The 14,635-nt window shown below is 39.5% G+C and overlaps 1 protein-coding gene across 5 annotated transcripts in view; it reads right to left on the bottom strand.

Moving 5' to 3' along the window:
* The window catches only part of ptprfa (protein tyrosine phosphatase receptor type Fa), a 217,008-nt gene that overhangs the window by 46,152 nt on the left and 156,221 nt on the right, over window positions 1-14,635 (bottom strand). For 3 of the 5 annotated variants that reach the window (XM_069151004.1, XM_069151006.1, XM_069151007.1), the window contains 4 exons: window positions 8,905-9,002; window positions 7,989-8,245; window positions 7,142-7,223; window positions 3,991-4,197 (listed from right to left, as the gene is read on the bottom strand). In XM_069151004.1, the coding sequence (XP_069007105.1) occupies window positions 3,991-4,197; window positions 7,142-7,223; window positions 7,989-8,245; window positions 8,905-9,002 (644 nt within the window). Of the gene's footprint in view, window positions 1-3,990; window positions 4,198-7,141; window positions 7,224-7,988; window positions 8,246-8,904; window positions 9,015-14,635 lie in introns of all 5 variants that reach the window. The other 2 variants (XM_069151002.1, XM_069151005.1) reach the window with 1 other exon arrangement.

The raw sequence follows: 14,635 nt of genomic DNA, 5'->3' as shown, positions 1-14,635 counted from the left end.
AAGATGTGCAGAAACATGACGACTGTGTGAACGTAGAGCCGAAGTTGAAAGACTGATAATATCACCACAAAGACCACAGGAAGACATGTGTGTATTTCATTCATTCATCTATTATTAGATTCTCATGACGTGATGAATGTTTTAGTTTCATCATTTCACCTGCAGCCCCGGAGGAGTCCAACGGACCGAGGAGCAAATACATGAATATAAAATCAGAATTCAAATTCATATTAATCACCGGGGAAACACACAGAGGTTTGTCTGTCTCTGAACACTCTGTCCCCCGCAGAGGACTGTCTCTCTGTCCAACTGTCTCACTGTCTCTGAGATAGAGACACTCTGTCCCCCGCAGAGGACTGTCTCTCTTTCTCTGTCTCATGGTCTCTCTTGCTGTCTGTCTCACTGTCTCTGTCTCTCTATCTCACTGTCTCTGTCTCTCTGTCTCTTTGTCTCTCTGCGTACCGAGCTCCACTGGATCTTCTCTGATTGGTGGTGATATATTTCAGAGATCTGATTGGTCAGTAGTCGGTACTTTCTTACATTTTGATCCGATATCTCCAACATAACCTGCTCTGGATCAGGTTAAGTTTGCAGCATCAGTTACCATGGTGATCCAGCCAGCTTAAAGGAGAGCCAGCTTGGTGATACTGACAACCCTTTAGTCTCAACATACCTCGCTAACCCACTGATCTCACTTCGTAGTACAAACCTCTGGATGATGGTCTCACTGCCGAACATACCTGCAGATGCATGCATGACTCAAGGACGTGGTTCCTGCGACGTGTTCGGCATGCGAGCAGCGCTGCCGGAGGAGCTGCTCTTTAATCCAGACAGAAAGCTCCAGGGAGGAAATACAATGCCATTGACAGCAAACTCTGCTTTGTTTATTCAGCAATAAAAGGCATTTGAAATAGAAATGGAGCACACAGTGCAGCTGTATGTGGTGCAATGTGACCCATAAATGAAGTTTAGTTAAAAGCATAGTTTTATGAGAACTCCTCATTTGACACTTTTAAAAGACCGCCATCCAGAAAAATGTGCAATAGATCCGGATGTTTAAAACCCATTCACGTTGCCTCAGCCATTCTCCCGTCCTCTGCTTTATGATTTATTAAAGGGTAAGAGGTACCAAATGCAGCCTTGGTCTCAGTGAACCATTCTGGACACCGCGCTGCTGCACACGATGAGGCTGCAACTTACAGCTTCATCCACTGATTGAATGGATGATTGCAAAATGTGTTCATGACCAAAAACAATTGGTGCTAGGTGGTAAGAGATTGAAAAATGCATTAGTATTATCACCAGAACATGTTCTTCCAAGCTACTATTGATTGAAGGTGCCAAAAGATCAAAACGTGGAGAAAATAAAAAGTAAACTTTTGAAATATAATCCAGTCCAGTACAACAATACAGACGGTGGCCTGACTGCACAAACGAACCACAGAACACAAATGCTAATTCCACAAGTAATAAGTCTGGGTTTGTATTCATTGCCAGGCTACTACATTATATTAAACAATTGTCCCTCCTACTTTGTGCAATCCCAACATCTTATCAACTTTTGGATAAAGAGGTATCGTTGTAAAGATGTGCAGATGGTAGAAATTCAGACAAATTTGAACCTTGAATTTGTCATTTGTAACCTGTATCCTTTAAATCCCTGCTTGTTGTGTTTCCAGTTTTATTTTGAAGAACCTGAATGCCCTCAGTTCAGTTACTGCCCTCCTGTGTCTCCTGTTCCTTTGAACATCCAATCAACAGTCTAAGCACAAAGTCTAAAGTGCATTTGGTCCAAATCCACTTTGACTACTTTAATACTTGTAAGGTGCATAATTTAAATGGGTTGTACTCCGTCTCTTAATTAATCGAAGACGTGTTTTGGGCATATCCTGAAATAAACCCTGACGTGTCAACTTCCACCCTGTTCCTGTATTAAGTTTGAAGGACTAAGGATGAAGGATTCCTGGTTCCTGTGAGTCTGGATTGTGAGATGGACTCGTCATATTTTTAGAATTGCTGTTTTGTCACCATCTACAAACTGGTTGTGTAAAATATAATAAATACATAATGCATTGATTTGGAAATCCTGTAAATCCACATTTAATTGCAAATACACTGGAGACAATATATCAAATGTTGAAATTGTATATATGTATTTCATATATTGTTTTATGAAACACATATGCTCATTTTGAATTTTAATTTGATTTTCAATTCCGTTTTTATTGACATCTTACACAGCATCCCAACTTTTTTGGAAACAGGGTTGTAAACATTTTGAAATAATCTTTCAGCTGTTAGTCAGTGAATTTGGGTCAGTGAACATCATTGGCTGCTGAAAGGCACATTTGTGGGGTAAAGTCTGTTGCTTGTAGGGGAAGCCGACATGGAGAGGTAACGTGTAGCGTGATGTACATAAACCAGCCATGTTAAGCATCAGGGCTTTGAGAATACACCAGACTCCCTTTCAGTCAGTGACAGGGATAATGTCTCCCTCTCTGGACCTGAATATTTAATGCTAAAGGACACAGTGAATGAAATCTGTCTTGCTCCTGCAGCACCTTCCTCCCCCTCTTCTTCAGACTGTAATAGTGTAATTTCATCACATCCTGTATTGTGATCTGATTTCAGATGCTTAGCGAGGGTGGTGGTGTTTCCACGGTACCTGGCCGTCCTCCCACATGCATCACATACAGTGTTGTTGCTGTTTGAGAACTGAAAACATCCACACACGACTGTTAGCTGTCTGCAGCCGTCAGTTTCAACACTGTACAATGGATCACACCTTTAAAGAGCTGGAATTCACATTGGAGTTCAAATCAATGAAGTATGATTTAGACTGATTCTGGTGGTAGCATCATTACTTTCCCTTTTGATAAAAAGTATTGAGTCTATAAATCAGTCTTTTAGTTTGTGAATCTATCCTCGTACAGAAATGTTTGGGATCGGAGTTATCAATATTTCAATATCGACATGCACAACACGACCAAAGAGTCCTTTGATTGGCCTTCGTCACAACATAAATACTGTTTACGTCTATACCTCATTTTTGGGGCAGGCTTACTCTCTTCTGGAAACATGCAATAAATCAGTCCCTCCAGGAAATCACGATCACGAGCACAATAATCAACGTGAATGTAAGCAATATCTGAAATATTTGTGGGAGTTTGCAATTTTTCCGCAAAACAATGTCATCAGCAGAAACTGTGCTGAAAGTATTAACGGCATAAAGTAAGTCTTTTCAAACAAAACTTCTCCTATGAACAAAACAAACTCTGTACACTGAATGAAGAAGGAACCAGAGGAGAAACAGGAAGTGAAGGGGTTTGTGGGAAATGTGTTCTTCACATTAAAATGATGTGATTAAATGTTTGTGATCAGAGGAAGTGATTCCATATTACTGGATGTTAAATGAGTTTTCTCCAAACGTCCAGTTGTCAGAGACGTCTCTTTGTTTGTTTCATCCAGCAGGTCTATGTGTTGAATGAACATGAATTAAACAGCATCTAAAGCTCTTATTTTGACAGCTGATGTAGTCCTTGTTTCTATATTCCAGTCACAGATGCTCTGTTCTGGAAACATACGCAGCTTTTAGGACCTTTTTTTTCTAACTTTTAGCCCCATGGTTCTGAACTGAAATATTTCTGTGATGTGCAGCATGATTATTATCACAGGAAGTGTTTACATATTCATTCCTTTGTCAAGTGGTGCTTAAAAAAGCTAATTTATTTTCCTTGACTTGCAATTTTTTCAAATTCCCGCAAAAAAAGGTCACTTAAAACTCCACAAATTACATTGTAATTTTTGTTTTTAAATCCACCACAAAATCAAACAATTTTATAATAATAAGCAATAATAATAAAAAAAAATCCTGGAGGGACTGATAAACATAGTAAGGCCCAGTCCCCTGACTCAACCAGCGCAGCTTTAAAATGTATGAAAAAAAATGGCTGACATGCTCATATCCTTATAAATACAGAGGTCACTCACAGACTCATGGTCCGTCAGGTCAGCCAAAACAAAGCAGCGATACTGCTGCTGGCCAGGGAGGGGTTTGTTGTAGTACCCGTTGTATTTCTTTTCATCACCCAAAGTGAAGATCTCCGGCAGTGTCTCCAGCTTGGCGGCGATGTAGGGCTGCAGGAAGTCATTGCTCTGCCTCCTCTTCCTCTGTAGACTGCTGTCAGCCTCCAGGAGCTGCCGGAGGGACGACACAACAGGAGACTTTGGAGCAGGCTTCATAACAGGTGACACGACAATGCAACATACTGACGCAACGTGACATAACAACACAGACTAGAGTACACAGCATCAACACAGGGTTGAGATATTCTCCCCACTTTATTTCCTTTTATTGTTCTTGTTTACATATTGTTCTGCAACGTACCAAGAATATTTTGCTGTTGCATGTCCCTATTTATTCTAATCCAGTTTCCATTCTCATTACTTTGTCTGTATCTCTCTCTGAATGAGGACAAACACAAATCCTTCAAAAATCTAAAAAATATTGTAAGAACTCCAACTTGTCAGACATTCGTTAGTAATGATGGGCTTTATCGAAGGGAAACTCCATCAGTAGGGACAAGGGAGTACACCACTATCTGTACCCGTATCCATACTGGGATGGGGCGGGACACACACACACACACACACACACACACACACACACACACACACACACACACACACACACACACACACACACACACACACACACACACACACACCAGGCAGGCTGTGTCCCTGGCCTCTTGAGTTATTTTTGTATTATTTGTATTGATAGGATAAAATGAACGGCTGAGATTTGAGAACTCTGCAGATTGTAAAACACATTTAGATGTGACCAGAAACATGAGCAGTCAGACAATCAGTCATACATGTTGTAAACATCCCAACTGTTTATTTCACTGAAAGCTCTTTATTCTGGGGTCATGGTTCTCTGTGATTATGTTGACGCTTCTGAATTGTACTTCAGACTGAATAAACATCAGTTTTTTGTGAAAATGATTTAGTGGTTTTCTGAATCTATATTTATGCAATAAGCGTATAGTACTATGACAACAAGCATTTGCTTCAGTGAATCCAGATTTCCAGATGACAGAAAGAACTCGACTGGCACTCGCAGAGCTCTGAAATCACAGCTCGGCTGAGACGACTGTCGCTCACAGCTTCCGTTTTCTTTGCTGTGAATAGAGTCTGGGAACTCGGCTCTTATTAACGTTTTCACAGCCACTCTGAAGAGCCGACCAATCAGCGGCCAGTGTTGGTGGTTAACCGCGTTTATTTCGCCCGTCCTTCACTGTGATTGGACGACTGTTGACTGTGACGAACGCGAGAACATTATTTAACTCCCGGAAAAGAAACGCTGATCGTTCAGCGCTCAGCAGAAAATAAACGCTCAGCAGCTCGTTCATTAAAACCATTTTTAAAATACGGCTGTAATCAGGGAAAAAGCCTTTGGTGGACACTGTAGGTGGTTGCAGTGGTGGCAGAGTGTCGGCCGGTTTCAGCCGACTGGTTGCTGCTGATTGGTTGAAATCAACCCGAGGTCTACGCTCGTAACAATGAACTCTTTTGGCATCTTCGATTCTGTCTCATCCTTTTCAATAATATGACACTTCCAAGATTAATTTTCACATAGTAGTTTCAGATATGTTGATTTCCTACATTTATTGTGTGTCTTATTCTAATATGGAGACAATTTTATCTGATAAAACTATATTTTCAAAGTAATGTCCAAGTTCAGAGAGAGAGAGAGTGTGTGTTGGAGGATACCAGACACTTTCTGATCAGACAGGACTGGATTTATAAGTGTGAATGCCTGCTGGCACATTCAGAGGGAGTCCAGAGGGTCACAGCTTCGTTACAGAAGCTCAGATCTTCAGATTTATTCCAAGCATGTGTGCCTGTGTGAGAGAGACATCTCTCCCAACGACCTGCTCTCTATCGCCACCGTATATCATCTTAGAGCAAGACTCACCTGCCACCCAGCAATGATCACAGCAACACTGACTTCAATCACACATATCATATGTAAGACATGGTACATCAGCGTTTTGACAGATAGCACTACACAACAAAAAATGCTGACTGCAAAGCAGCAGACCTGAAATCAAGAGTAAAAGATGAACATCTTGATAACTCTCATTGAAGCAATAGCTGATGAGTGACAATAACACAGTCTCCCTCAGGATGACTGACACTATCCAGTTAAAAAACATGGCAGATGAAGGTGTTTGTTATAATTATGCCATGTTCCAGTTCTATTTTGATTACACATAGTCAATATTTAGTCCAAGAAATTAGTCCAAACTATTTTTATGATATATGAAGCTGAAACTAAAAAAAAAAGAAATCCAAGCACTCACAGGAAACAGATGCTGAAAGCAAAACAGCTGGGACAAGCTACAACTAGAAGTAGCGCCTGGCGGTTGTATGCCACCGCTAACCACTCAAGTTGTAGTTTACATGCAGTTCAAGTTCATACATGTCGGTGCCACGTTTGTTGAGATTTCCTCAAGGCGTTCCTGAGATATCGCACTCATAGTGGGAAATGGATGTGAGCGCATAGTAACCTTGAACTTTGACCTTTGATCACCAAACTCTAATCCGTTCATCCTTGACGCCAACTGAACTGTTTTCTAACATGAAGAAATTGACAATGATCTGTGGTGCTATGCAGCCCAGTGGTGCCGTAGGAGGAGTAGATCATTAGAAAGGGTGCCACAATCATGGCCAATTAAAGCAGCTCCTCTGTTTCCTTAAAAACTGCAGTGGTGCAGTTTATTATGAGTTTTTAATGACTGAAGAAGGAGCTGACCGACACCACCAGCCAAACTTTACACAGGAGGAAACGGACATACTTGTCGGGGAAGTTCAGGCTCTATATTTATGGTACTACGACTCCACAGGCTGGTGATGTTGAATTGGCTCAGGAAGAGGGAACTAATATTGTAAAAAAAACTCCTTCCCTATTATTATTATTATTATGAGAACAATGATATAAGACAGATTCAGGGTAAACGTGATTTTCTCATTTAAGAGGAAAGTGAATTAACTCACATTTAAACAAAATGTTTCATGGGCTTTTCATGATGGCTCAGCACACGACCATATCAAGGTGAACGACACATCTACTCACTTCCTGTATGTCCATGTCCTCAGGGTTCTCCCACATCCTCTGAGACGCCGGGGTGACCGGCACCACCACGATGTAGAACCACCTGTATTAGACACACAAACACAACTGCATTACACTTTCATGTGTCACGCATACAGCCAGCAAGCAGAGCTTTACTTTGGATCCCATGCTGTTCCCATATCAGTCATCTATTGCTGTTTGTTTGGACGATGCAACTTTTCACGTCTTCTCTCTCTCTTTTTGATGAAAATACGACTCTTTGGCGAAGTAATATTTCGGTGTTGAACTTCTGATGTTTACTGTACAGCTTTGTTGCTGTGTTAGCATTTAGGGTTATTGTTCATATATTCATATGGTAAACAAGTGTAATCATAAAGTTGTTGGGACGTAGGACTCTGTGTTGTACGAAGGTAATTCAATAAGTTCCCAGTCTGCTGCTGGTGACGTACACGGAGCAGCAGAAAGATAACATCCTGATTAACTGGTGCAGATTTCCTCTCTGGATCATCATCAGTTCCTGAGTTCTGGTGTTGGTTCAGTGTTCTGGTTCTGGTTTCTCCGTGAACATGACCAGAGGCTTCACGTCAGATTTACTATCAAACTCTGGAAATCATCAACGGAGACTCTGACGATGCTTCAGGAGGTCTGATGGACAGAATCTGAACTGGAGGATTCATAATGTTCACAAACCAACGATGACATCACTGATGGTTGATGACATCACTGATGGTTGATGACATCACTGTTGTAATAACAAACCGATGACATAATACAGCTAAGACAGTACCACGAAAATAAAACCATGGAACATCTATTTTTTAGTTTTTAAAATAAACCCAACACAGACCTGATGAGGGCTCCAGCGGGACCTTTGGATATGCTGATGGTCACTCTACCACCCTCCTCCTCATCCTGTTCGTATGCATCCGGCTTCACTGTCAGCAGGTCTGGAGCTGTTCGGATGGAGACCTGCTGCTGGAGGCCGCCGGCGCTGTTTCCTCGGCTCATCAGCACGAAGGAATAATCGGTGTCTGGCTGCAGCTCCGTGATCAGCTTCCTCTTCAGGTTGCCTGGAACCTCCACACTCTGCTGGTTGTACAGGATCTGAAACCAGGAAACAGCGTCTTACTCATTCTGATGTATATAAATCTATATTTATCAATCTTAGACTGAGACCACTGTGTTTTCACACTTGGTCCCTTTCAGACCGATCAGTCTGCATGTGTTTCACAGTGATTGGAAACTTCCCATGTTTTCTCTTGTGTTTTGTGTTGCACTCGTCATATGAATGTACTCGATAAAGTATAATCCATAAGCATAAACTTTGTAAAGTTTTGTGTATAATCAGAGGCCTACAGAGTGACAGGACAAACTTATTTATATAAAATATAATGGTATAACGTGTGACTAGATTTTCTTGATGGTTTATGGAACAGCTGTTCAGTTAAGGAGCGAAAGGTTTCACTAAGCGTAGTTATTGTCTTAAATTAGCTATTATTTGTTTATTTTTATTTATTTCTGTTATTACTGTTACAGTCATTAACTTAAACTGCTTTCTTTTCCACTGTTTGTCTGCATATGCAGTTCCAACACAATGATAATAATACTTTTCTACCAACCATGAAAATACTGAAAATACTTTTTATTGTTATTGTATTTTTCTGATAAGTTGGTAAGAAAGCTCTTTTGGTTGTTAACAGAGCCTTTGATGTCTGTTTCAGTGCTTCAGCAGCTGTGTGGGCGGAAGAGAGTGTTTAGCGTACCTTCAGAGGCACTTGAGATTTGTAGGTTTCGGGCACTTCCCATGTGAGCAGGACCGACGTCTTCATCACAGCCTTCACTCCGAAATTCTTGGTGAACGCTGAGGAAAGAGCTGGATGATTATTAGGGGGTTAATTTGAGTATGACATGGCTGACATGATTCAAGGTTGGCTGGAATATGAAAGCAAGAAAATTATGATATACAGAACAAGATTGCATCGACTGACTCGGGGTTTTTCTTTATTTGTACTATTTTCTACACTGGAGAATAAAAGTGAAGGCAAAGGCTTAAAGACTTAATTCTTAAGACATAAATAAACTTTTTTTTAAATTTTTTATTTATTCACTTTCTCTCTAGTTGCATTTAAATTGACATTATACAATAAAGTGTAATCTGGTAAATTAGTCTGCATTCATCTATTATTTCATTCCAATTTATTCATTCCATGATTTTGACAAAGATCTGTGTGAAAACGTTGCTACAAAATAAACCCGCACACCTCGACTGCTTTTTCATGAAGGAGACTTCGGATTACAAGATTTGATTAATCTGATTAGATTACAGTCAATCTGACTGATTATCTGATTATCATCTGATTAAGATGATTAAACATGAAAGATATAACGTAATCATTTACTTCCTAAAATACAGTAGAATTATGACCGCAATAGCAGTGGATGAATGTGATCACATGAGCTTTACAGAGTTATTTCTATCATTTATTTCTATCATCGGTGAGCTAATTAACTGTGAACAGCCCACAACATCTGCCTCTGGCTGCAGATCTGTGATGCTGTGTGTTCGGGGTGTGAAAGGTTGAGAGTATGTTAATCACCGCATCATCTGATCTATATTCAACTTCCCTCAGACCTTTCATTTTTTTTCTTTGTTCTCTTGCACATCCACTAACCAAAAGAGAAAGAATGACTGGAGATGTCCACATCGTCCATGAACCTCAAACCTACATTTGTTGCTGAGCTGCTCCAAATAATGGTCAGATATGAAGTTTAAAGCCAAATCCTGTGGTTTGAAAACAAAGTCTAAGTGTCTCCTTTGTGTGATGAGTCCTTACAGAGAGTGTTTCTGTCCCGCTGTCACTACGAGCTACATATAGAAGGCTGGTGATTACCGTGGCAGAGTAATACAGAGGGGCATCTTAAGCTTTGTCTTCGAGTAAATGTTTCCAAATAGTATGTTTTGATGAGGACTGACTGATTGGACCAACTGGCCGGAGCTCGTCCCAGATGATGCTTTGGAAAGACCAATGCTGTGTTCCAAATGTTATACTTGTGTTCCAGATGTTGTACTTGTGTTCCAGATGTTATACTTGTGTTCCAGATGAAGTACTTGTGTTCCAGATGTTATACTGGTGTTCTAGATGTTGTACTTGTGTTCCAGATGTTATACTTGTGTTCCAGATGTTGTACTTGTGTTCCAGATGTTGTACTTGTGTTCCAGATGAATTACTTTTGTCCTAGATGTTGTTCTTGTGTTCCAGATGTTATACTTGTGTTCCAGATGAAGTACTTCTGTTCCAGATGTTGTACTTGTGTTCCAGATGTTGTACTTGTGTTCCAGATGAATTACTTTTGTCCTAGATGTTGTTCTTGTGTTCCAGATGTTGTACTTGTGTTCCAGATGTTGTACTTGTGTTCTAGATGTTGTACTTGTGTTCCAGATGTTATACTTGTGTTCCAGATGTTGTACTTGTGTTCCAGATGTTGTACTTGTGTTCCAGATGTTGTACTTGTGTTCTACATGTTGTACGTGTGTTCCAGATGTTATACTTGTGTTACAGATGAAGTACTTTTGTTCTAGATGTTGTTATTGTGTTCCAGATGTTGTACTTGTGTTCCAGATGTTATACTTGTGTTCCAGATGTTGTACTTGTGTTCCAGATGTTGTATTGGTGTTCTAGATGTTGTACTTGTGTTCCAGATGTTATACTTGTGTTCCAGATGAAGTACTTGTGTTCCAGATGTTGTACTTGTGTTCCAGATGAATTACTTTTGTCCTAGATGTTGTTCTTGTGTTCCAGATGTTATACTTGTGTTCCAGATGTTGTACTTGTGTTCTAGATGTTGTACTTGTGTTCCAGATGTTATACTTGTGTTCCAGATGTTGTACTTGTGTTCCAGATGTTGTACTTGTGTTCCAGATGTTGTACTTGTGTTCTACATGTTGTACTTGTGTTCCAGATGTGATACTTGTGTTACAGATGAAGTACTTTTGTTCTAGATGTTGTTATTGTGTTCCAGATGTTGTACTTGTGTTCCAGATGTTATACTTGTGTTCCAGATGTTGTACTTGTGTTCCAGATGTTGTTCTTGTGTTCCAGATGTTGGACTTGTGTTCCAGATGAAGTACTTTTTTTCTAGATGTTGTTCTTGTGTTCCAGATGTTGTACTTGTGTTCCAGATGAAGTACTTTTGTTCCAGATGTTGTTCTTGTGTTCCAGATGTTATACTTGTGTTCCAGATGTTGTACTTGTGTTCCAGATATTGTACTTGTGTTCCAGATGAATTACTTTTGTCCTAGATGTTGTTCTTGTGTTCCAGATGTTATACTAGTGTTCCAGATGTTATACTTGTGTTCCAGATTAATTACTTTTGCTCTAGATGTTATACTTGTGTTCCAGATGTTGTTCTTGTGTTCCAGATGTTGTACTTGTGTTCCAGATGTTATACTTGTGTTCCAGATGTTGTACTTGTGTTCTAGATATTGTTATTGTGTTCCAGATGTTGATCCTTGTGTTCCAGATGTTGTACTTGTGTTCTAGATGTTGTACTTGTGTTCTAGATGTTGTACTTGTGTTCCAGATGTCATACTTGTGTTCCAGATGAAGTACTTTTGTTCTAGATGTTGATCCTTGTGTTCCAGATGTTGTACTTGTGTTCCAGATGTTGTACTTGTGTTCTAGATGTTGCACTTGTGTTCCAGATGTTATACTTGTGTTACAGATGAAATACCTTTGTTCTAGATGTTGTTATTGTGTTCCAGATGTTGTACTTGTGTTCCAGATGTTGTACCTGTGTTCCAGATGTTATACTTGTGTTCCAGATGAAGTACATTTGTTCTAGATGTTGTTCTTGTGTTCTAGATGTTGTTCTTGTGTTCCAGATGTTGTACTTGTGTTCCAGATGTTATACTTGTGTTCCAGATGTTGTACTTGTGTTCTAGATATTGTTCTTGTGTTCCAGATGTTATACTTGTGTTCCAGATGTTATACTTGTGTTCCAGATGTTGTACTTGTGTTCTAGATGTTGTACTTGTGTTCCAGATGTCATACTTGTGTTCCAGATGAAGTACTTTTGTTCTAGATGTTGATCCTTGTGTTCCAGATGTTGTACTTGTGTTCCAGATGTTGTACTTGTGTTCTAGATGTTGCACTTGTGTTCCAGATGTTATACTTGTGTTACAGATGAAGTACTTTTGTTCTAGATGTTGTTATTGTGTTCCAGATGTTGTACTTGTGTTCCAGATGTTATACTTGTGTTCCAGATGTTGTACCTGTGTTCCAGATGTTATACTTGTGTTCCAGATGAAGTACATTTGTTATAGATGTTGTTCTTGTGTTCTAGATGTTGTACTTGTGTTCCAGATGAAGTGCTTTTGTTCTAGATGTTATACTTGTGTTCCAGATGTTGTACTTGTGTTCCTGATGAATTACTTTTGTCCTAGATGTTGTTCTTATGTTCCAGATGTTATACTTGTGTTCCAGATGTTATACTTGTGTTCCAGATTAATTACTTTTGTTCTAGATGTTGTACTTGTGTTCCAGATGTTATACTTGTGTTTCAGATGAAGTACTTTTGTTCTAGATGTTGTACTTGTGTTCTAGATGTTGTACTTGTGTTCTAGATTTTGTACTTGTGTTCCAGATGAAGTACTTTTGTTCTAGATGTTGTTCTTGTGTTCCAGATGTTATACTTGTGTTCCAGATGTTATACTTGTGTTCCAGATGAAGTACTTTTGTTCTAGATGTTGTTCTTGTGTTCTAGATGTTATACTTGTGTTCCAGATGTTGTATTTGTGTTCCAGATGAGTTACTTTTGTCCTAGATGTTGTACTTGTGTTTCAGATGTTATACTTGTGTTCCAGATGTTGTACTTGTGTTCCAGATGTTATACTTGTGTTCCAGATGAATTACTTTTATTCTAGATGTTGTTCTTGTGTTCCAGATGTTGTACTTGTGTTCCAGATGTTATACTTATGTTCCAGATGTTGTACTTGTGTTTCAGATGTTGTACTTGTGTTCTAGATGTTGTTCTTGTGTTCCAGATGTTGTACTGGTGTTCCAGATGAAGTACTTTTGTTCTAGATGTTGTTCTTGTGTTCCAGATGTTGTACTTGTGTTCCAGATGTTGTACTTGTGTTCTACATGTTGTACTTGTGTTCCAGATGTGATACTTGTGTTACAGATGAAGTACTTTTGTTCTAGATGTTGTTATTGTGTTCCAGATGTTGTACTTGTGTTCCAGATGTTGTTCTTGTGTTCCAGATGTTGTACTTGTGTTCCAGATGAAGTACTTTTTTTCTAGATGTTGTTCTTGTGTTCCAGATGTTGTACTTGTGTTCCAGATGAAGTACTTTTGTTCCAGATGTTGTTCTTGTGTTCCAGATGTTATACTTGTGTTCCAGATGTTGTACTTGTGTTCCAGATATTGTACTTGTGTTCCAGATGAATTACTTTTGTCCTAGATGTTGTTCTTGTGTTCCAGATGTTATACTAGTGTTCCAGATGTTATACTTGTGTTCCAGATTAATTACTTTTGTTCTAGATGTTATACTTGTGTTCCAGATGTTGTTCTTGTGTTCCAGATGTTGTACTTGTGTTCCAGATGTTATACTTGTGTTCCAGATGTTGTACTTGTGTTCTAGATATTGTTCTTGTGTTCCAGATGTTGATCCTTGTGTTCCAGATGTTGTACTTGTGTTCTAGATGTTGTACTTGTGTTCTAGATGTTGTACTTGTGTTCCAGATGTCATACTTGTGTTCCAGATGAAGTACTTTTGTTCTAGATGTTGATCCTTGTGTTCCAGATGTTGTACTTGTGTTCCAGATGTTGTACTTGTGTTCCATATTAATTACTTTTGTCCTAGATGTTGTTCTTGTGTTCCAGATGTTATACTTGTGTTCCAGATGTTATACTTGTGTTCCAGATGAATTACTTTTGTTCTAGATGTTGTTCTTGTGTTCCAGATGTTGTTCTTGTATTCCAGATGTTATACCTGTGTACTAATACTCACTATTCCAAGTGCATCAGTGTTTTCACCCTGTCAGTACAGAAACATCAGAACACTACAAGTACCAGGATGAGGCATTCAGAACACTCCAAAAAAGAAACGCTGAACACTTTCCATCCTAAATGGTCGCCATCTTGGCTCCCTTGAGGAAGGGGCGGGGCCACCGACATAAGGAATTTTCAGATTAAGACATCTGATGAAGATGCAGCTGTTCCTGAACACAACGTGTCTCTTTTCCACTGCTGCTTCTGGACAGAAGAATCAGTGTGTTTATTGAGACAGTTGAAACAGAGGACACAAAAACATGTTGAATTCTGGGTAAAATAATTAAAGCTGCAGATATTTAGGAGGGTGACGTGTTCACATGATGAGGTCATTTCCTGTCGGTGCAGAAGAGCAGTGTGCGATCTGAAACAACACGACTCTGTCTACATTCAAATACTACACAAGTCAGAGTCCTGACATGTAAGAGCACTATTTATTAG

Source organism: Embiotoca jacksoni, unplaced genomic scaffold (assembly GCF_022577435.1).
Source record: "Embiotoca jacksoni isolate LCO1_2020_lvr unplaced genomic scaffold, fEmbJac1.0.p SCAF_16, whole genome shotgun sequence".
Lineage (NCBI taxonomy): Eukaryota > Metazoa > Chordata > Actinopteri > Embiotocidae > Embiotoca > Embiotoca jacksoni.
Note: the sequence above shows the minus strand (reverse complement) of the source record. Positions and strands in the feature narration are given on the sequence as shown.